This window comes from Macrosteles quadrilineatus, unplaced genomic scaffold (assembly GCF_028750875.1).
Source record: "Macrosteles quadrilineatus isolate MER2022 unplaced genomic scaffold, UCM_ALF_1.0 Scaffold_4__1_contigs__length_99947679, whole genome shotgun sequence".
In the NCBI taxonomy this organism is placed as follows: Eukaryota; Metazoa; Arthropoda; class Insecta; order Hemiptera; family Cicadellidae; genus Macrosteles; species Macrosteles quadrilineatus.
Genome location: NW_026542597.1, coordinates 92662682 through 92688084, shown reverse-complemented (window position 1 = coordinate 92688084; position 25403 = coordinate 92662682). Strand labels below are relative to the sequence as shown.

Here is a 25403-nt window from a genome sequence, read left to right as displayed (position 1 = left end):
CCATTACTTAGGTCAACAAAAGAGAATACATCCCGATCATTAAAGTAATGCAATTGGAAATACTGGTATTTTATAAAACCCTTATATGATGCACACTATCACTGACGTGGTAGTAAAATTCAAGCATAAGTTTTTCTACCAGACTGTAGCAATACATAAAAATAACTCTTGACCGCAAATCCAAGGGGCTTTAAAATATGCATGTGTTTCATAAACGTGTGTTCTTTTTTAATATCCATATGGCATCAGAACAATAACTGATACATTTATAGGAGAGTTTGAAAAAGTACTTTATTTAATCCAAACACTTGCTCCAATTGTATATTACCTACAAGGCATAAGTCTATTAGATATATTAGTCTACAAGGTGTCATTACACCTTAAACTATGTTATATGCCATAAACTACATATAACATACATGGTCTGCTCCTGTTGTATATTACCTACAAGGTATAAGTCTATTAGATATATTAGTCTACAAGGTGTCATTACACCTTAAACTATGTTATATGCCATAAACTACATATAACATACATGGTCTGCTCCAATTGTATATTACCTACAAGGTATAAGTCTATTAGATATATTAGTCTACAAGGTGTCATTACACCTTAAACTATGTTATATGCCATAAACTACATATACCATACATGGTCTGCTCCAATTGTATATTACCTACAAGGTATAAGTCTATTAGATATATTAGTCTACAAGGTGTCATTACACCTTAAACTATGTTATATGTCATAAACTACATATAACATACATGGTCTGCTCCAATTGTATATTACCTACAAGGTATAAGTCTATTAGATATATTAGTCTACAAGGTGTCATTACACCTTAAACTATGTTATATGCCATAAACTACATATAACATACATGTTCTGTCGTGTATAATCCATTGATTATACACGGCAGAACAGGTATGTTCTATGTAGTTTATGGCAATTAGTATTATGCATGTATATGTAGAGCATGCACTGCTAAAACTTGTATAATAAAGTAGCTTATGGCTGAACACTTAAGAAATAGGTTTATTACAGTATAAAGTTGAAGTTGACAATTGGAAAAAACAATCCAAACGAAAGTTCGGTTGTAAGAACGTTACAGAATATTTCCAGTGATAAAACATATTAGAACCTTTTGACTTTCTGCCATATAAGAACTGCGTATTCAGTTATATTTAGTGGGTTGATTTTTGTTGAAAATTTGTTTTAACTATTTAATCGTCTAAAAATATAACATGATAACTCCAGAAAGAATAATGCAAAAACCTTTTTACATATAGTTCGCTACACGATACATGTAGATTATTAGTTACAAAAATAGTTCAGTTTATGTGAATCCTGAATGCCTGAAGTGGTTTAGTGTTTCCATTGACATATTTTCTAACACATAGCGAGGCTTACATTTAACAGAAGGTCGCAGGTTCGAGCCTAAATAAATTATGAGCTTTTTGATGGTTCAAAACAAATCCCAGCTGTTCTTGATCATTGTGCGTGTAATAGCCATGAAAAAAAAAACAGCTGTTCTTAGGCAGTAAAAAAGATACGATTTCATTAACTCAACGCCTATCCTTAACTCATCTTCCCATTAAAATCATCCAATTGTTGTGCCAGAGTCGTATAAACCTCTATACCAAACCGTATCCTTACTCTAACGTTATATCTTCCACATTATTACAACAGCGCACATCGTTAACAGTTTTGTTACTGTAGCAGGACATGGTTAATACAGACCCAAACTGTATATAACAATACAGGAAGCACTGGACAGAGATAACGCCGGGAATGTAACGATTTACAGTTAACAGTAAGCGATTGCAGAGATAACAGAGCACCTGGTGTCCGCGGGTCGTTTGTAGCGACAGTATTAATGATTGATTTATAACGACATGGCGCAGTAACATATGTTCAGAGGCTGAAATAACTATGGGTAGGATATTGACACAAATAACTATGGGTAAGAAATTTACCAAAATAACAATAAGCAGGACATTAAACAAAATGACTATCTACAAAATATTAACGACGATAACTATGGGTAGGAATATTGACCAAAATAACTATGGGTAAGAAATTTACCAAAATAGCTATAAGCAGGACATTAAACAAAATGACTATGTACAGAATATTAACGACGATAACTATGGGTAGGATATTGACCAAAATAACTATGGGTAGGAATATTGACCAAAATAACTATGGGTAGGATGTTGACCAAAATAACTATGGGTAGAAAATTAACCAAAATATTAACTATGGTATACGAGAAAAATCCCTAAGGGCGAGCTGTTATATAAAATACCTATGCGAAAGCAATTAACTGAATAAACCATAGAATTTTAACAAAAGAAAAAATAATACTAGCTCCAATAAATATAGCAATACTATTAACCAAAACAAATATGGATGGACTAGTGTTTATAATTTTAAGCTGTGAAAAGAAATACACACGTATGTTTCTCAAGTTATGAATGATAAGTAGGTCTAAGTTAATTAAATATCTGAATAGATGTTACAAATCCAAATAGAATTATTACATAGCTTTTATAAAAAAGTTCCCCAATTTACAGACAATTTTTCTAGCCTGAGAGATTTAGCTTTTTTGTGATTTTTTAAAAATTTTATAACTTCAATATATGTACCAGCATCACATTCGTATTCGATTGATGTCGTGTTAAAGCATTTACAGCAGGTAACGATTGTACACGGTCGACACTAGGAAAGAACAAGCAAGCGTAAGTTGGTGTGATTGTTACTCGCAATCAAGGTAATGGAAAACAGAGACAAAAAGTTGCTCTGTCTCGTCCCAGCTGGGCGACGTGCGCTCATGTTCTTGCTATCAACATACTGCACTCAGCGTTCAACTCTCAACGTATGTGTGCTGATGTTCTTGCTAACAGCGTTCGACACTCTACATTATACACTCAAAGTATGTGCTCAACTAAATATTAACTATATACGCTGTCCTATCAGCATCATACGCTTCTAAGTGTGTGCGTTCAAGTCCTATCGCTCACGGTACTCAGTATAATATACTCCGATCTTATGTAATAATCTTGCTACTGTATCATCAATAACACTCAGAATCCTAAATACTAAATATGTGCGTAGATACGTCGCAGATGATTCTAAAAAATTATCGGCTATATGCTGATTTTGTTTCATCTTGCTACTCAGCATATTGCACTCAAAACACAAGGATGATCAGCATGTGTACACTGACGAGCTAACGGTTTCGCTATTCGTTAGACTGCACTTAGCATAAGTTCTTAACATACTTCGCTCAGCATAGGTGCGCTTCGTACAGCATCTGAGCTCTATGCAGGGCATATCACAGCATTTTATCTTTTGTCCAAAATAAACCAGCACATTATTAGTCTACTTCAGCGTAGAACATTTAACTTAAAATCCGTATACTCGATGTACAATGCTTTATAATTTCTCTACGCCAAAAACTCGTACACTGCAATAACTGCATAAGAAACAAAATAAATATGTTGTATAAAATATTTTTAAACCACATCTAAACTGGTCTACACACTGGACAGAGAGTGTACGTGAGCTGTTAGATCTCCCGCTTGTTGGACTGAGGTATTGTGACCCATTCGTGGTCGTAAACCGTTATTTCCTACGTCTTAATACATTTTGTTCCGAGTTCTTAAATCACTCCAACGTCACAATGTCGAGGGCAGCTGACACACTTTTGGCGGCAACAATACATTATATGGCGCTATTTTGGCGGGAGTACACGACCAATGCCAATTTAATAATACACTATAGAAGAAAGAAGACTTACAATTTATGAAAAATTTAAAAGTACAGTATGTCCGATTTTTTACAAGCTATGCGGGAAATTATTGTACCACCCATTTTATACAATGTTGGTTACTTATATATTACTTATAAAATATATGGAGTTTATAAAATAAAATGATATATACTGAAAGTAGCCTAACAACTAAAATACTCTTCTATTTTGATTAGGTTTATAGTACGTGAAGGTTTTATAACGCGATTATCCTAAAATACTAAACAGTATGTTGAAATATCCCTTATACCTTAACAAAATATAAAATATGGTTATATATATTTTTCAATTATTATTATTATTATTATTATTATTATTATTATTATTATTATTATTATTATATTAATATTATAACCCACCACATTTTTTTTAATAAAAAAACGATTTGGTATAAAGTTACGATAACACATTTTATTAAACGAGAAACAAATAATAAACAAAAACGTTATCAAAATATGGATTACTAGGAATGAATTCGTATACTATTATTAGGTAACAAGTTCGTAAAAAGTTAGGTACAAGATATTACTTATTTTTTTAGAAAAAACTTTTAAGCAATCAATATTTAAAATTTAACGTGAATGTAACGGATGTTCGAATGTCTGTTAACTTGGCTGAAACCAATTTGCCGTTTACGCTTAATAAATGTGCTCTCCAATTAAACCGTTACAGTAGCCTATACTCTTTCAAAAATCAATTATTTTTTATCTTCTTCCCTTGCGATTTATAAGCAATCACAAATCACGGACGGCTTAGAGTTTATATATTTCCAGGACATTGAAAGCAAGAATGTGAACGATATATTTTAACGGATAAATTAATATTAATATCTAATTTGTAAGATCAGTAGTTGAAGTAATTGAAACTTATATTTTGTTACGTAGGGACAAAAATCACACAAATTGAAAATTCCAAATCTGTACAAAAATAATGAAGCGAAAATGAAAAATGGAAATTAAATAGATGATGATGACGATGATGAAAATGAAAATAGTGAATCGAAAATAATGGGGACATGAATTTTGTAAAAATAAAAACTTACCACTTGTCAACGTGTTTTTATACAAAAATTCCGTTTTAATTTACCAAAGTAATAAAAAAAACTGTTTATGGAATAATCTGACACCCGAACGACTTTTTTACATATGAGTAAGTAATAAACATTGTGTGGATTAAAACCGAAGTAAAATATGCCACAACATGCTAAAAGCCTATAACCACATACGTTACAATTTTTCTTCTATTGGTGGATCCCGAACTTAAAAAATACTAGAGGGATTAACGTTTCTTATTATATACAATTAAACTTGCAAAATCACTCAACGTAATTCTCGACACTGATAAACTCAATAGCACGTAGTTTACAAAACTAAAACGTACAACAAAACAGCGGCTTGTAGAAGCAGCACGGCGGAGTTGTAGTCGTAAATAGAGTTCGCCCCTGGCCGGGTCATACTTTATTCACGACGTGCGGGGCATCAACACAAAACTAAACACAGACCGTACATAAACACTCGTCCTTACCTTGGCGAAGCGCTCCTGAGTGTCCAGAATGTCGAACAGAAGGGCGACTTTATCATCTCCGAGCACGAACCCGTTCCTGTTCTGGTTGAAGAGAATCTGTAGAGCTTGGCGAGCGGCGTTGGTCGCCGGGTATCCGTTCAGGCTGGTCGGACGGAACGGCTGTCCGTGGAACGTCGGACTGGGCCGGGGGGTGGAGGCCCTGATGTGGTTCTGAGACGACGTCGGCAGCGAGAGTCTCCGGTTGGGCAGAGGGAGAGAGCTCGTCGAGTGAGCTGGCGGAGCGGAGGTCGGAGCGTTCTTGTACAGCTGGTAGTCACTAGAGGAGGACGGCAGTGACCGGTAGCCAGAGTCTGAGGGACTCAACGCAGCTGATGTTGTGACAGGGACCGTGTGAGACGTGGGGATGTTGTGTCGCCTGAACGACCCTTGTGGATTGTATGACGAGGACCTGAGGTAGTCGTACTCCGGCGTGGAGGTCGCTATGCTATGTGGCCGCTTGGCCGAGGACGACGGGGGGTTCCAACTCATCTCTCTAGACGAGTGGACTACGGGGGTCGAGACTATCTGGGGCTGGTGGCTCAGGGAGCTTCCCAGCCCGGACGGCACAGTCGCTGACGAGACAAGACCATAAGGGCGAACTGCTCTTGTCCCCGGATGCGAAGGTAGAGGGGCGGGTGGAGTATAAAACGGGAAATTCGAGATTATATTGTTGTATTCTAAAGCGGCACTGGAGGTCCCCGGCTGAGAAGTCGACCTCGACATCCCGACGGAAGTATAGTTCGAATTATACGATCTACTGAGGGGAGGAGCTTCCGACCTGAGTCTAGAGGGGTCTTGGTATACGGTGGAAGGGCGCTCGGCCACAGGCTTACGAAGAACGATGTTTTCCGGCGGAATCCATATGTCACAGTTAGGTGTTGATGAAGGTCTCTTGGAGTAGGTCTGCTCGATGGAGACGGATGTCGGGAGGCTTGTGGGTCTCGCCGGAGAAGAGTGTCTGGAAGTTTCCAAAGTCGTTGGTCTGGACACCGGACGACGGGGGATGTCGTAGATGTGGTCATCGTTGTCGATATTGTGCAAGGAGGTTCTGGACCCTCGTCGAGAGATGTCACCGGAACTGAGGTCGTAGGTCGAACCGCTGTTTCTCGTGGAGGATCGTCTAGGAATGTCGTTGGAGAAGTCCAGGGGCTCGCTTCGTCTGAACGGAGCGGTAGGTGCCGCAGTGACTGGCTGCGCCGGCAGCTGCCTGAGTGTGTAGGCCGACTGCGACTTCGGAACATTGCGAATCTCATCCTCCTCAGCGAGAGCGTCGGTGCGGCGCCGGATGATGTCCTGCAGTTGGGACAACCCCTCGCAGGACCCTCTCCAGGTGGCGAACCCTCCATCGTCCGCGTCCGGGCTGGATGGAGTGGCCGCGGTAGAGTGTGACTTACGGAAAGATAGCTTTTTCGGAAGCAACGATCCACCGTTCAAAAGGCCCGAACTTTTATCGGAGTTTTCGGCGCGAGATCTGCTCGAACGATCGTTGAGACTCAACCGGCCGCTGACGTTACGGTAGAACGGACTCTGGCGAATCAGTTGAAGTGTACTGGGTTTATCTTTCTTTTTTTCTCTCACTTCTTGCTCTCCCATTGAGAGCGACGTGCGGAGTCAGGGGGATCAGCGGACGCGGGCGGCGCGCGCCATGACGACGGTAGAGCGACTGGCTCACGTGGTGTGAGGGTGGCATCGCGACGGCGCGTCCCCCTCCCCCCTCCTCCTCACAGCCTCCACTCTGGACCACCCCGCCTCTAACAACACATCACTAATCAATCCTGCACGTCAACTGTCATCCTAACTACTTTTATTTGACTTCGGACTGAGTTCGTTAGTTCTGTCGGTAACCGACTTTATAAACAGCTGACGACAGGGAACTAAACTTCAAATTAATTTACAGTCGAAGAACTGAAAAACTTCGCTAGTGACCCAATTACAATTTATTCTGCGATTCGTTGTTTCGCTGAGCTATTCTGAAATCCAAAAGATTCCAACCGCGCATTCAATGTTTAAGGGTGGTTTCGGCGTACGCCGATCATATAAATCATAGATGAGCAATTCAAATATGTCAACCAAACATATTACTCAATAGGAAACATATCTTGTAAACTATGAACAGTACTTGCCAATTTCATAAAAGAGCATGACATTATTATGTAGAGTGTTGGTAAAATGCTAAAAGCTTCGAATGTATAGAGGTGTTCAAAATATTCAGAGGTTATTGTTAAGGAGAGTCATCGTTACGGAGACCAAAATACAGGAAACTTGCAATGTTGCAAATACCGCACGGTTAGAGAATAGAGCGGACATCTAAATAGACTAATATAAGTTCAATGTTTTATATAAGCATACTGATTAATTTTCTAACGATTTTCAATATATAATGAAAAATCTCTGTCTAGGTCCATAATATGGATGTAGTGCTGTTTGCATATACATTAAACAATTTTAAGTCTCTAAAATATGCATACTTTTAATCAAACCTTGAAAGAACGCTTCTAGTAAATAATACATCTCAAGTTGTTGTCTCCGCGGGATACATGAAATCAAACAAAAGCTGGTAGATGTTTTAATAAAACTAAAAGTCCCCCCCTGGATTTGCTTAATTCAGTAACTGCTTCTCCGCGGCGGCGCTGCCGATACCCAATACATCATCCTCAGGCGACGCCATCGATTCTCTTTATTAAAAGCTTTAGCTTTTTATTAGAAACTCTTACTTCTATCAAGAGATGCTTTTAGGACATGAGTAGAGTGATTGTTTCGATCAATAACTTCTATTGAAAAATATTTGCGATTCAAATTTCTTCGTGCAGTAACACTTTATCTAAAGTTATTTCATATTGAAATTAATTAAAAAAATGTAGGGCAGGTAGGATTTATTTAAACGGTTATTGCTTTTCAACACCTGGTTAAAATTTGCAATCAAAATTGCTACTTGTGGATAAAGGTTTTACCTACTAATGGTTGCTGTCTGAAGGTAGAAAACTGACTGTTATTAGTGAATAATTTAAGACGCCTGACTTAGAAGTCTTATTAACGGTAAAAGATTAACTAGTGGTAGAAGACTGACCAGTAGGGAACTCACTAATGGTGAAAGACATGGTTACGCTCTGAAGTACAAAATTCTTATTTATTGCAAATTTTACTTTTCTATTATGTAAGTTTTGTGAGGATAATTATGACATAAAGATTCTGACTTTGATATCCAAATTATTAGTGAGAAAAATGAATTAATAAGCGTGTTGTGGGCCTTTATGAGTGGACGGCTAATGCAGTAGAAACTGCTATGTACACTTATGATCCTGACTAGAAGTAAAGGCCTGACTATACACTGTATGATGGGACCTGTCTCCTGACACTTCGTCTACCTGTGGATTGGCCAGTGGTTAAACGCCATCACCAAGGTACAGGTACAGGAGACAGGTTCCGACCAATAGACTATAGTGTCCTGAGAAGCATGTGGAAGCTGATGTGTTTTCTCCCCGCTCCTCACCCACCGTGTATTCATTATTTTAGAGTGCGGGGAACAACTCAAGTGATCGTAGTGGTCCGCTGCTATCTAAACTCAAGGCTCTGCTTCCGCCGATATCCGGGGTTAATTGAGGTATAAATAGACACGATAAACACTAGACACTAGACACTAGACACTAGACACGCCAGCACGAGCTATAGACTGTCCTGAACACCATGGATTGATTAGAATAATCATTTAACATATACAGAGTGTCCCGGAACTTTCTACCAATGTTTTAGAGCATTGTTCCTGGGTAAGAAACATATTTAAATTGTCCGGAAGTCCTAGTTACTCTCAACAACAACACACAGGGGAATAGAACATTTATACAATACACTATGAAGCCATAGAGAAACCCCTTTTGTAAAATCATTCTTCTATTATTTAAGGAACGAAGTAATATTTTTATCATTTTTTTTAAGGGTTCCACGATCACCTCCTACATTGAATGATAGATTTACAATACTATAACTACGAAAGCTTTATAAAAGCCCAAATTCCTTCATAGCAATTAATATACCTTTCTTAATTTCATTGTATAGTATTTATATACTTTTACTAGCTTAGGACTAAGTGGCAAATTAAATTTACATTAAATTTCATGGGAAGTTTTAATTATGAAAACAAAACTTCGAAAGCTATGAAACAAAACTCGCCACGGAACTCGAAACTATAAAAAATCAAAATAACATTCCTCATTTCGTTAGGGAAAACCTGGTCAGTATTACATGGAGGCAGGGCTTCTAATATTAAGAAATACTAGTGTTTTGCCATGTAATATTGCCACGAAGAGATGTTTTAACCCCAATTTAAACTCTTATTCTCCCTATGAAGTAAGAAATGATTTGTCTCCCAAAAAAAAGCAGTGTATGTATTGGGGTTCTACTTCCAACTGTAAGCAATAAAAATAAAAATGTTTATTCCTCCATAAGCTAAACAATGTCTCGTAAAAATAGTGAACCCACAGTCAATTATGGATTAAGAAAGCTACTGAGTTCTCGTCAAAATTAAAGATTTGTTTACTTGCGGTGACTAAGACCAACATAAAAATCTAATTATAAGGTTAATTTTATAATTTGACGTATTAAACTTTAAAACCTTTTAAATCTACCAAAGGTGGACGAGTACTATTGAATTAATAAGCTACTTGCGTCTCAAATAAATATAAACTCAACAAAGGGTAAAACTCTAGTGGTTTTCCTCGTCTGTAACCATCTTATGGAATAACAAAAGCATCCGTAACAAGTCCCTCGCGGACAGCGGACCTTTGTAACAGCATTAACCAGGCTTAATACTTGTGTGGGAAATACTGTGTATATCTCGAGTGTCTCCAGGCTGGGAATACTGGGAGAACATGTTGGAATGAAATAAAAGTGGACACCTGTGAAATTGTTATATTTAAGTACAGGAAGGTTCATGATTAATCCATTGAATATTCTATACTGAAGAATGAACCAATCTATTATTTTTATTTAGTAATTTTACTGTACACGTACCACCGGTCGATTGGTGGATTGTTATTTTTGGATGGTAGTCAGATTTTTGTATGTATACACAAATTGATAAAAACTCACGAAACCACAGAAAATGAGATCAAACAAGGTTAAAAAAAAAAACTGAAAAAGGTGTTAAACGCAATGACATAACGACAATAATATATTAATATAATAATATAAGCACGGCTAATTGTGAGAAGTTTAATATTACAGCAGAAATGGATTCCATAAATAGCATTATAATATTTTACAGAAACAAGTTATTGAACACAAATTGATAAAAACTCACGAAACCACAGAAAATGAGATCAAACAAGGTGAAAAAAAAAACAACAGAAAAAGGTGTTAAACGCAATGACATAACGACAATAATGTATTAATATAATAATATAAGCACGGCTAATTGTGAGAAGTTTAATATTACAGCAGAAATGGATTCCATAAATAGCATTATAATATTTTACAGAAACAAGTTATTGAACACAAATTGATAAAAACTCACGAAACCACAGAAAATGAGATCAAACAAGGTGAAAAAAAAACAACAGAAAAAGGTGTTAAACGCAATGACATAACGACAATAATATATTAATACTAGCAGACCCGGCGAACTTCGTATCGCCTAAGTTATAGGTTTCCCCTAAGACATACCGATGGAAAGAAAGTACCGTTACGTTTAATTTTCAAGATGCTCTCGTTCGCATCGCTCAATCACGTCCTGGTTGAAGTTCGTTCGCTACGCTCACTCACCTTTGGGTTGGAGCTCGTTCGCTACGCTCACTCACCTTTAGGTTGGAGCTCGTTCGCTGCGCTCACTTGCCTTCAGGTTAGCTCGTTCGCTACGCTAACTCGCCTCCAGGTTGAAGTTCGTTCGCTACGCTCACTCACCTTTTGGTTGCAAATTAGCTGTTGTCATAAATGTAAAAGAAATAATAGTGCTGCACCCTGTTGGTAATCCTTGTAACTTTAATGCTATTGAACATCATAGAACAGAACCAACTTGTTTAATTGAAACAGCTGTTAAGATTCATTAATTCCATTTCTCATAAGGTTAACATGGGAAACTCCAGAGCCACTGGGGCGGAGCCCTTTTAAGAATTTCGAAACGGGAAATAGTTTACGTCCGATTCGCATACCTACAGAATTTACACACCAAATTTCATAACGATCGGTGAAGTCGTTCCGGAGGAGTTTGCAGACAAACACTGTGACACGAGAATTTTATATATTAGATAATAACTAGTGAACCCGTGCTGCTCATCGCGCCGCAAAACAACATATCAATTTAGAAAACAAATCCATCGTGTTATATATTGATTCTAAGTCGAAAATAAAATACAGTAATGAATGAAGCCTTAGATGGAAAGTAGAGAATCCATTTTCTATCCTATTTTATTTACAAAAGTATTTCCTTGAATAACTTACTAAGTTTTTAGTTGTGAAATCAATCACCTTCAGGAAAATTACCCTGGTCAGAATTTTCCGCGATGAATATGGGTACACCATCAAAATATGTAGCCCTACTTAAAGCAACATAAAGCCCATGACTGAAAACTGGTCTGGGTAAGAGCAGTGCTACTCTTTTAAGTGATTGCCCTTGTGCTTTATTGATTATCATTGCAAATGATAAAGCTAACAGAAATTGGCAGCTTTCCATTTTAAATGGTAAGTTTGTTTCCAACGGGCACATTTTTATCATCGGAATCAAAATATGTCCCCTCTTACTTGTTCCAGTTAGGACTTTTACATTCTATTAAATTGTTAACCATTTTGGCCACTTGGAGTCTTGTTCCATTAATGAGGCCCTTCTTGGTGTATTGATATTCCTCATCAATAAAACCATTGCCCCGTTTTTTAAATCAATCTGTTTATTGGCAATCCACCGACCTCCATATTGTTTAAAAACTCTGCTGGGCATTCTAGATGGGCGTTTAAATTATCTCCAAGCAAACTATAAATGATTTCGAACACCTTGGGCTCGGCTGGCAATTTTTTCAAGACTTTGTTGTTGATCAAATCACAGTCACTGTTTTTGGAGCTATGGCTTTGTCTTTCATTTTGACCATTTTGTATACTTTCAACGACGTTTGGTTGGATGAAATCATCAGCGCATCCAACTCCAAGCATTTTTGCTGGCAAAATGGGGATCCATCAGCTTCCTATCAGCTTTAGCCTATTTGAACTCTTTAATTTCCTGCTCGTGTACGTATTGCGTCATGAAGTTTCATATATAGCTCTGCTCGAAGTTTTGACTGTTCCCTATGAATGAAACCGAGACGTTCACCTTCAATTCTGGTAAAAATTTCAACTATATATTGAAGTTTAACCTTACCACCACAGCAGAATACTGAAGCCTAACAGATAGCCTGTGGGCCTCCGGTGTGTAGTTGTCGAGTCGATCCCTCCATAAGGGAAAAGCAGGGGATAGGCTATTGTATCAAGACGTGAACAATGTGCAGCCAAATCTTCTGGGGTCCCATTTTTAGGATAGGTACACAACAAATAATTTAAAAAAATTTGTATAGCAACAAACATGAATTAGTAGTATAGGATTTGTTTTGTTTTGATTTATAAATAAATTGTCTGGTAGATCAGCTGTTTCGTGTCAAATTAATGAATGTCAAAGATTTGTGATTTTAAATAGGTATTACAGAAGCCTACGGTTTTGTAAATCATGGTAACTTTTTCTCAACTAAAAATTTTACTATTCCCAGCTTTAAAATAAAGTAGTATGATCCATTATTAGTATACTTTAATATACATTGGTTACCAAACGTGATAACATTTAATATACATTAACAGTCATAATAAACACTAATTTTTTATGTAGTAGACTTTGACTATTTTAAACTAAAAACATATGTTTTTATAAATTAAAAATATCTCCCATGTTATCCTTATGGAGAAAAAACTGACTTTAAGGGCCTCTGACGCCCTTACCAACGACTTTATCAAAAATCTAATACCGTTGGGCACAACTACACGTTTTAACCTTTATTTTGAGACCTCTAACGTCAAAATTGGGCAAATAATAACGGAGGAGTTCGATTAACAAAAAACGGCTTAGCCTATTATATATATAGATAGATAGATATAAGCACGGCTAATTGTGAGAAGTTTAATATTACAGCAGAAATGGATTCCATAAATAGCATTATAATATTTTACAGAAACAAGTTATTGAACAAAATCCCAATTGAAATACATCTCCGTAATTTAAAACACGAAACTGCTTGATATTTATCCATACAATCAGTGACACCGCGAGTCTATTTCCATATGCATGGACAGTTTTGTAACGACGGCATGGCGAGATCAAGCATGCATGAACTGCATGTGTGTGACATCACTGTAAATGAGGCACTGCTTGTTCTATCCCTAGTGTTTCAATGTAAAACGTAATGATCGTGAATACTTAAGTATATTACAGTATCCTTGCCCAAGCTTGATGCGAGTAACATTCAAGACATTGGTTTATAAATCACAACAATGGAAAATATTAGGAATTGAAAACTGGGATCGTTGAGTTAAGTTAAATATGTGAAAATATATGGTTGTGATAATATTTTGTTTTTAAAAGACAGGACAATCCAATCTATACCGAAATGAGTCTTGGAATAAAAAGTTGTATATATTTTCGTACCAGTAGAAAATATAAAAATGTTATTAGGTTAAAGGTTACTATGTTAAGGTGTCCTGGAATATTATCTGAAATACGTTAAAAATGCTTCTGCACTTCATTATATCGTTTTTTATTTGAGTGGTTCTCGCCTACCATGAAAAAATGCTGATTTGATCATAAGAGGTTGTAAAAGCGATTAGATATTTCGAAACTGAAACAAGTTCTAAACAAGGTTGAAAACATTTAACTTATAATTCTGTCTAAAAATGTTCAGAATTAATATATTCAAATAGTAATTTATTTACAGACTCAGTTTTATTATTGAAATTCAGTTTGTTATGCGAGGCAGACACCAAGACTGTTTGCAGCTCCGGAGGCAAAGGTAAACAAATAGCAACAATATTTAAACTGTCTATTCTAGTTCCGTCTTTGTGAAAACATTCACACTCCTGTACAACTCGGCTTATATGAGCAATAATATAGAACTGTAAAATACATAAAGAATTGCAATCACGTTTATATTAGTTCAGGGGTTGTAAAAATATTATCAACTAGTTAAGATGGGGACGCCTCTATGTGCGTATTTTAACCCAAATATGAGTGAAGGATGAGTGTAGGATGAGTGGCGCGATCTTGTAATCTTGTTAGTGACTAAGGCCGACATGTTCCTTAGACACAGCTAACTGGTTAATTTTTCTTATCTAACATAGATAAAATGTATACTAAAATGTGTGAACAATTATAAATTCTGGTTATTTCACGATTTACTAACCTATACACACCAGGTAACGACCTTATAAAACAAGGAAACAAGTCAAATTATACATAGAGGAACAGGAGGTTTCATCAGGGTCCATGTTCAGCCCCCCCCCCCAGCCCCATTTATAGATATGGGGATCGATATATTAATCTGTGACACGGCACTGTGCCAGCGACACACCATACGCTTCTGGCTTTGGTGATACAACAGTCAATTTACAATGCAATTTTGATATTTTTGTGTCCTTTTTGTATACGCATAATCTTACCTGGTGGTAAATCTTTACTACTCTATTCGTACAAATTTCAACTCAATACTGTCGTATGTTTGCTAAATTAATACAACGTTTGACATAGCCTTGGACCTCAAACATTACTTACTTCAAGGACATTGCTCAAAACGCGTCAATCACATTGCAATTGTATGTATAATACATGTAGCTATTTAATATGTAAATATTCTAGTTATATTATAGTATCAAAGATTCATTGTGGGTAAGAAATTATTAAATTTGAGCTGCTGATAAAAAAATCTCTTCCGAACCATGGTTAACCTTTGTTATAATATTATTCGTAATCAAATAGTAATAATTTCAACAGTAGATTAAACTATGAAATCTAAAATGAAAATAACGATCGTCAATTTCAAAGTACAAGAAAGAAATATATCTAAGCCTACAGTTGTGGTTTTTTTTATAAATTCGTTACAAAACGTAGAAACCGGCAAAATACAAATCATACTTTTGAGAGACAAAATATGTTATAATCAATAAAGGTATTTAAATGTTCGAAAATTTAACTTAAATTTTATTTATAAAAACAAAGTAGCACCAATTTATCTTCGAACATACATCAAAAGGTAGAATTTGTTATTTTAACTTATGAAACAAATATTCATTAGATTTCCTGGGGAATGCAAATTCTTTGAACATAAAATGCATCAAAAGCAAATACAAAGAGACAACGTTTGCCTGATTGCGCATATAAATGACGGAGACCCCAATTCATACACACCAAAATAAGGGTGGGAATTGTCAGATCAACTTCACATGCCCAGTGTCTAGCCGAGAAACAAGTTTGATTTTAACCCGTTCGTAACGAGTCTGTCTGAGGAAGAAACGTTAGATTGAATCCTATGAGACAGGTGATTTGTAATCCTTTTCCTACAACGAAACAAACAAAAATACTGGACAAAAACATACGATATGGCAAATCTTTTAAGTGATCAAACCCCAAAAAACCCAGGTGTAATAATTTAGTGTTACAATTTTTACACGTAATAGCCTATAATCTCCACGCCTTAGAAGATACTAATCATGTTTTATTTATTTTGAATTCTATTAAAGAATTACTTTTGATGTAATTCAATATTTAAAATTTATAACAAATAATTATAAACCAAATTCACAACAATAAAAATACGTTTTAACTCACTATAGAATCCTGCTATTTATATTTAAAAATCTAAACTGTTTAACAAAATATAATTTGAATGAGTTCACACAACAATTTAAACAGAATTTACAAAAACACATGAGACGTTTTGGCGAACAAGCAGAGCAAATAAAACAAGGATTTCCACTGTTAAGTGAAGTGAGTTAAATAATTCACCGGGACAGTTAGATTCCCTGTTCCACTTTTCCTTCAAGATGTTAGATCGAATGTCTTAAATCTTTAAATACTTTCGGTTTCTCTTACTGCCTTAAACGACAATCGTGGAAAATTAACCAAATGAAAATAAAAGTTGTTTTGAATTAAGAAAAATAATATGTAAATAGGTTTTAAGGGTAATATTAAAACGGCTATATCGATAGCGCATTAAATATGGTCGGATTTAAATCTGTAACACATGACAGCCATGTTTACCAAACAAATAATTTAAAAATATAATCTGTGATACTACACTCCATCTAGATCATATAAATGCCATTGTCTACATCAAACATACAATACTACAAATGAGATTTTAGAGTTTGAGAATATATTTACTGGAACGGTCGGGTTGAAATAAAATCAAAACACCGAGATATCAGTTTGATCAAGTCGAAGCATTAGTGGAACACCCGTGTGATAAATCAATGGTCCAAACAAATCCAACAGATAGCGACTAACCGGAACTCTGTGGATTGAATCTGTATATCAATAACTGCGACCTCAAATACGAGATTCGATTTTACTTTACAGAATTTAACATATATGTACTTCAATAAAGAAACATTTAAAGGACAACCAAGTTAAAATATGTAATCAAAAGTAAAACTCACTGGTGTGACTCAGTTTCAGCACATACCTGCAACATACAGTGCTAAGTTAGTAAGTATCTATTATTAGTAAGTAATCTGGAATCAAGAATACACAACAAATCTAAAGTTAAAAAGCAGCATAAAATAATGACAATGAAATTAATTGATATTTTTGCATAGATGTTCTTCTTTATACTGATTGTTTCCTTTTTTTGTATGCTTAAATAGGCAACATTTGAATAGAAAAATGTATATATTCCATGTGTAGGTAAAAACCTCTATTACCAAAACCCACAAGCAGTGCTAGGATAAATCAAGATGAAATTACAACAAAGAACAATCTTTTGGAAGAAAATGACGTGTGCATATTTTTGTAGTTTATATTTCCAATTAATAAATGTTTGTAATTTTAAATAATATATGAAAAAGCTAATTTTCTTAATATTTCCTTGTTGAAAATTCCGATGACAACTAATATATAATATATTTGACGATAGTTTTTCGAACTTCGGATTGCAATGATAGAACAACAAGGCTAATTTAAATTTTGCATAACCGTAAACAATAACAAATATCTATTGAGAACCTTATCTAGTACATAGCTACACCAAAGCACGAAACGAAAATGTTTGTAGTTAAAACGTAATTGGTACCTACAGAAACTAAAAAAAAAATTGAAATGAAGTCAATCCTTAAAAAAATGGAGATATTAATAAGAGCTGCAACAGGTATAATGGCAGATTTGTAGCAGTATTATAACATGTTGAAATTCCTCATGTCGAGCGCCGGGTAATTCAAGTACTCCATGCATTCAAGATGAGTTTGTTTTCCGACCAAACAATTGTCTTGTTTCATGTACTGTTTTACTGGAACCAACAAGAGGGCACTACTTAAATTTACTATTTAAACTTACTATATATTACAACGATAAGAAACTTTTGCGGAAAATTGTAACAATTGATTGTATAGTAAGTGATATTTGTTGATAACGTTACTAGAACACAACTATATAGGAAGTCAAGAATAATTTAAAAATATATTAAGAGAACCTAACGAAGTTTGTCGAAAGGAAGCAAGAGCTTATTAATATAAATGAATTTGCTTGGAGAGTAATTAAAACCCAAACCGATCAATCACGAACCTGACCAAGTTAGTAACTATGTTTACTGCAATGATGAATAGCGCCAATAAAGATATTAAGCGTTAAACAGTTTTAACACACTTGATATTTAGCTAGCTTGATAGGTACGTGGCTTAATACAGGGTTAATAAAAAGTCTGGAGACCCCCTGTCAATTTTTAACGGCTCCTCCTCGAAAAACTTAACTCCGCACACCTTTACTGGGTTAATTAACTGGCTTAATTTTACTGGGTTAAGATGGAGACTTCTAGCTTGCGTTGTCAGTTTTCATTTATCAGGACCTTGAAAATGGGGGGTCACTCGATGGGTCTTACTATTTAAATTTTTGAATTTCCACCGGAATCCCCCATTTTGGGGATGTACACTAAGTGGCGGATATGCCTAAAAAACACTGCATAACATGCCATAAAGGTGTGCAGAGTTTAGTTTTTCTAGTATGGGCCGTATTGACAGGGGGTCTCCAGACTGTTTATTAACCCTGTATATCTCCAGAGTGATCTTAAGAATCATCCGAGAACTGTTCTAGTTACGATATTCCAGTTAGTTTTGATTAAATATGTGAAATGTGATACGAGTGGACTGCAAACAATCGGTAGTTTATTACCAACGAAAATCTCCCTAACTATAACAACGTATTCAAAACTGTATAAAGTTGTATTATATAAATAAGTAAATGAAATACGAATATTTATATCGATAACTTAAAATTGAATACAGACGGTATGAATATACAATGACTCTCACAACAAAGAAATACAAACTCAACAAAGGGTAAAACTCTAGTGGTTTTCCTCGTCTGTAACCATCTTATGGAATAACAAAAGCATCCCTAACAAGTCCCTCGCGGACAGCGGACCTTTGTAACAGCATTAACCAGGCTTAATACTTGTGTGGGAAATACTGTGTATATCTCAAGTGTCTCCAGGCTGGGAATACTGGGCGAACATGTTGGACCTTGATTATACCATTGTGGGCTTGTCATCGCTTTAGTAAAGGGGTAATTTTGCCTTCATAAAAAGTTCCAATGAGATATATATTTTGTATTTTTGGAATAGTTGCTTTGATACCATTTTGGAATGTCGACAGATAAAATGTCCTTTATAGTTGTCATCATAACTCTAAGAATTGAAATATGTAGCTTATATGGATTTTAATTTGTTCTGGACTTTTTATTCCTCCATAATGTTTCTATTGTATAGCCATAAACGAATGTACATAATAGATAAATTTACATGTTTAAATCGTCTACTTTAAAACAAAGTTACAAATAAAATCTAAAACGTTTTGGAAAATTCAAAAGATTACGACAGAAATGCTTACATATATGTACTTTTATAATATCCAATAAAACTGATTAATTTATCTACAACAATTCATATAGAACCTGTTCGAATTCAACACTTTAAGACTACTTGAGGTTTATCCATACAATCAGTGACACCGAGAGTCTAGTTCCATATGCATGGACAGTTTTGTAATTGCAGCATGGCGAGATCAAGCATGCATGAAGTGCATGTGTGTGACCTCACTGTAAATCGAGGCAACGCTGCTTTACTTACTTCGGTGTTAAAATTAATCTTTCTATTTCCCACACTATTTTTTTGGCTTAATCCTTATATGTCCTTATACAGGGTTGGGCAAATGTGTGGATACCCCTAGTTAACTTTTTAACGCGTTGCAATAGGAAAACCTAACTCGACACATATTTACAACATAAGAAATTGCACTTTTTCATCAAAGTTACAACTTTGCCCCAGCCCCCAAAATGGGGTATTTTGGGGGCAGCCCCAAATTTTCAAATGTAAGCACCTATCATGTGACCCCTCATTTTAAAGGGTTTATCAAGGGAAATTGAATGGCGCAAACCAGAGGTCAATATCGCACGCCTAATCAAAATGGCAGCAATTTTAATTTAACATGAGCAATCATGATAAAGTCTGGACACCCCCAGTTAACTTTATAACGTGTGGCAGTGGGAAAACCAAACTTGGCACATGTTTACAACATAAAAAATGCACTTTTTCATTTAAGTTGGAACTTGTACCCGGCCCCAAAAATGGGGTATTTTGGGGGCATCCCCAAATTTTTAAAAGTAAACACCTATCATGTGACCCCTCATTTTAAATGGTTTCTCAAGACAAATTAAATGGCGCAAACTAGAGGTCAATATCGCACCCCTAATCAAAATGGCAGTCATTTTGGAATATCCCCTATTAATTTTTTAACAGTTTATAGCAGGAAAACTGAACTCAGCATACCTTAATGAAAATACCCCCGCCGCAGCAAACCTGACGCCTAAGCGAATTTCCATTTGGCTGAATTGATTTTCAATTGATCTATTTAAATAACATTAGGTTTAACGAGTACCTAGGTTTGCTGCTACAAGGAAACTAATAAAGTGAGTGTTTTAAGTAAAATAATTATTGCTTAGTATAAAATGAATATATTTGCCAAGTTTTATCAAAAGATATCCATAAACAAGCAAACTACAACATTTTACAATATTCTCCATAAGAATAACATGGGAATTTTAAATTTACCATTTTTTTAGTTTTCTCCGTAGGTAACCAATAACCGTACAAAAACACTTTGATATACTGAATTGTTTGTTTTTTTAAGCTCTTTAAGAAGGTTTAGAGAAAAATTGGGAAATTTTGTGTTTTGAGGGTCAAAAGTGAGAAAAACCAATTTTTACCCCATAAAACCCCCCATAAAACCCTGTTCCCAAGGTCCGATCATGCTAGATCGCGAACTCATTCAAGTTTATCCCGCCTTACACCTTCAAACCAAATTTCATCAAAATCGGATAAAAATTACTCAAGTTATCGTGTTCACGGACACATATATATATATATATATATATACATATATAAAAATTTGAACGAGTGGTGTTTTTGGCCTCTGGGGACATCAAAATGAAAAAGTAAATCGGTCCCGGGCCTAAGTCTTACCATGAGACCTACGGTAATAGCTACTTCCCTATAGGGAAATTCGCTAAAAGAGAATTCACCTTTTGGTCAGTATTAAAATATTTAATTTTTAAAGTTAACTGGGAGTGTCTAGACTTTATCATGATTGCTCATCTTAAATAATTAAAATGGCTGCCATTTTGATTAGGCGTGCGATATTGACCTCTGGTTTGCGCCATTCAATTTCCCTTGATAAACCATTTAAAATGATGGGTCACATGATAGGTGTTTACATTTGAATATTTGGGGCTGCCCCCAAAATACCCCATTTTGGGGGCTGGGGCAAAGTTGTAACTTTGATGAAAAAGTGCAATTTCTTATGTTGTAAATATGTGCCGAGTTTGGTTTTCCTATTGCAACGCGTTTAAAAGTTAGCTAGGGGTATCCACTCATTTGCCCAACCCTGTATGTGGCTATATTTATTACCTAATGTGTAACTGAAAGTATTAGACGCTTTTCATTAAGTCTCCATACAATTGTTGACAACTTTTAGGATCGCAGAATTAATTTTCGGAAATAAATTTTAAAGCTATTTAGGGATAGAATTTTAACAACTTTAATTACCATTCAAGTAAACTTTTTTATGATTTAAAGGCGTAAGCTTGCACTTTTAACAAAAACTTCCATATCTGGAAAAAAATTTTCAATTTATCTGGAATTGGAAAACAAAAATATTTAAATAAAATTAATATAAATCAGTTAGTTTGTAGTGTATGTCTGATTCAACATTACAATCTGTATCCGTCACGATACATAGCAGAGAGTACATTTCATATTGCTGCAGGTTGTCATTTCAACAGTCCGGACAGGAGTTTCGGTTGATATATTAAACTGAAACATGATGCCTCAAGCTATGTCCAATCAATATTATCCGTGTATTGGCCTGATATATAGGACTATTTGAGGACAAGAAGTTGATAACTACTAATCTTTCATTGTTTGTCATTTATTATTCTTACGATTACTGCAGGTAGACAACTTAATTATACAAAAAAAGTAAACGAATTTTTAATGCAATATTTATTTGTATTGAATTCGTTTTAAACATGAATCGGACATACATTAGTTGAAACTGTAGGTGAATGTAGACAAAAATCACCTCTCTTTATTTTATAATCGAAATGCATCGCGATACATGGAGTGTTTCACAGTTTTTATGAGCTGTTAAGGTTTTAAATTCCCAGTTTTATTACTCAAACACAGTTTGGTATGCGAGACACGACCCACGACTGTTTGCAGCGACTGTGGCAACGGTAAACAAATATACATTAAACTGTCTATTCTAGTTCTGTAAGTCGTGTATAATCAACTACTACTTATACTATTGTTATTTTTTAAACGTAGGGATGAATTATTGAAGTAAATGATGATCTATATCGAAATAATAACAGTAACATAGTTTGTGTATGAATTTTATAGAAGCACTTTTGTGCTCAGCTTTTATCCAAGTCACCGTTATAAGTATCATCGTTTAAATATAATCTTAAACGGTGAAAAGTGTAGTTTCTAAAAAAATACTGTATAAAAACTGTAAAATATTGGAAAATAAACATATGGGAAGGGCGGAGGTTTCATCAGAGTCCATGTTCACTCCCCCCCCCAGAACCATTTATAGATATGGGGATCGATATGTTAATCTGTGACACGGCACTGTGCCAGATACACACCATACGCTTCTGACTTTGGTGATACTAATACTACGGGAGTTATGCTTTAAGTTAAAATTATTTACTGAGCGGGTTTTTAAAGGCCTCGTTACCACCAAGTAAGAGAGTAAACGTTAAAACTACCCTCTCAGAGCACCATAATCTTCACGTTCGTCTACAAAAATCTACATTGTAATTGCGTACAACGGGTTGTTAGATTACAGATTATCATAAGAGGTTGACTATAGAGTCAAAATATCTGTGCATTATTTGAGCCGTTTAAGTATAAAAAAGAAAATTTTAGACAACAAAAAAATAACAGACATAAACAAATAGACAGAGAGGTGCACTATGTATCCAGAATTAGGCACCCCTTTTCATGAACAATTTGGAGGTAAAATTAAGTAAAGTAGAAAAATTCCCAAAAGAATTATATAGTAGGAAACAAAGTATTTCTGGACAGTCTCTTAAATAAAATAATATAGGCCCTATGGTTTTTACATTCCCTTCAAGCTTATTTTGTTCACTTAAGAAGTTGATTTCCTCTCGAAAATACACGGTTGTCCCATACAATTTTTGGTAGCACAAGAAAGTGTGGTCAGGTTCTCAATGATAAATTTATTTTCGAAATATCACAATTCCGACGTTTAATGGTAAATAGCTAATTTAAAAATCCTGATTTGATAGTAATCACCTAATATGAACTACAGAGTTCGTAAATAAATAGATTTAATCTCAATTAGAAATTAATTTATTTCGCCAGCTGTTTTGTGTTAATACCCGTCGGGAAGTCGAACAGAGAGTTGAGTTTGTTTCCCTTAACATGGTTCTGATAGCAACACACAAAACACATAAATCGGTAAGGCAATATCACAGTGGAAATGTTGACATTGGCGTTGCACTGCGGGTCGCCATTGGTACAATCTGTGGGAATCTTATGTTTAATGTTAAAAACCTATTTATTGTTGGTACAGTATAATGATTCAATTATGAAAACAAAATGGAGAAGCTTTAATTGTTTAGTAAAACTCTTACTTCCGATTGATAATTATCGTTTTACAACTTTGTGTCAAGTTAATAAAAGTCAAGTGTTGATTTACTTGGAAGTGTCTTATATTTGAGAAATCAATACAGCTGTTGCAATGCTTAAATTTTAGAATTTCTAGTTCAAACAACAGAGTGTGATCGTTCCATGCGGAACGTTACATTTCGGTGGAAATTGTTTTCAATATTTAAAACATGACGTCGAATCTGTGGTTATCTGTTCATAACCCTTCGCTTAACCAACCTTTACCTAAACCTTTTCAACGCACTTATAAAAAATATGATTGTTAGTTAATTGGTACACACGTGTCATAGGTCTTAAATAATTGTTTTATGTTTAGCCTTAAAGATGAAGTTTTGCATGTTATATTAAACAGCAATCGACGATTTTTGGTAACTATGTAAGAAAAAACAGCAAAAAAAATTTTAACAAGAAATAACCTTTAAAACAATCCATGAATGAATTTATACCAATTATTATTTTTTATTAAAATTATTTTAAATTGTAATTAGTTTTAGAATCTTGATAAAACAATTCTTTGAAACCCCTAATAAAAACAAACTTTCACTGTCCAACTGTGTCAAGCATTGGCAGACTAAATATTTAAACATAGACTTGGGTGGAAAACGAAGGAATGGACGAGGAACTTAAGTGTTTTGGTTGGTGGTAATCATTTATTAGATTCTTGTTGAGAGGGAACTAATTTGATGTTGTACGTTTAGTTTTCAAACAGGTATACAATCAGCCTTGCTTTTAAAAACAAAGCAAAACGAAAGATTAAAGGAGCATGGGTTTTTGGGCCGACAAATATTGTTCACCTATAAGAAAATTAAACCCGTTAACATGAAAATAAAGTTTGGAAAAAATCTAAATAAAACCATTTACTGGTCCTTATCATGCAGCGAGGTAAAGAATTTAGGAAAAATTAACATAAGAATAGATTCATTAGATTACATTACATTTTTTACATTAAATGAAAAAATAAAATCCAATTTCTCTTGAAACCTACGTATATTTCTCATTATTTTTTTTAAACATCAATATAAAGGAATAAAACAACTTTTAACAATCCATACAGCTGATTCAAAATCATTAAATTAAACCGTAACAAAACACTAGCGCGCATAGTGAGTAAATGGATAACTAATCGAGAGCCAGGGAAAGTAAATTTAGAGCGAGGGAAAATCAGCTGATCGATTTTCTTTCACCCTAAATTAGAGTTTGGGAACAACTACTTTCATTGATCTCGGCTGTTATCGAAAATAGTTACTTTCGTTACAGAGAGATGAAAAAGGCTTTTCATCTTAGAGAAGTAGTAATGGCAAAGTTACTGCTTTAAAAACACCATACCGTACTACTTTAAAGAACAGTAATTCCCTATATTATACTGAAAATTAAGCATATCTGTCCTTAATCACCATTAAGAATTAAAAACTATGGGATTGAAAAATTTAAGTATCGGTCATTATGAGCACAATGTATGATTTTAGAGTGAAATGAACAAAACAACACGAACTGTGAAGACAACACAAGTGAGCGAGTTACGTGTGACGTGTGATGGAACAAACGCTGTCGAGTCTCATGAGAGTTGA

General features: G+C 35.1%; 1 protein-coding gene across 6 annotated transcripts in view; it reads right to left on the bottom strand.

The window, feature by feature from the left end:
* The window catches only part of LOC128991839 (dystrophin), a 549174-nt gene that overhangs the window by 173976 nt on the left and 349795 nt on the right, over positions 1–25403 (bottom strand). The window contains exon 1 of one of the 6 annotated variants that reach the window (XM_054415048.1): positions 5342–6724. The exons of the other annotated variants lie outside the window; for them this stretch is intronic. Within the exon in view, the coding sequence (XP_054271023.1) occupies positions 5342–6103 (762 nt within the window). The 5' untranslated portion in view covers positions 6104–6724. Of the gene's footprint in view, positions 1–5341; positions 6725–25403 lie in introns of those variants that run through there. 6 annotated transcript variants of the gene reach the window in all.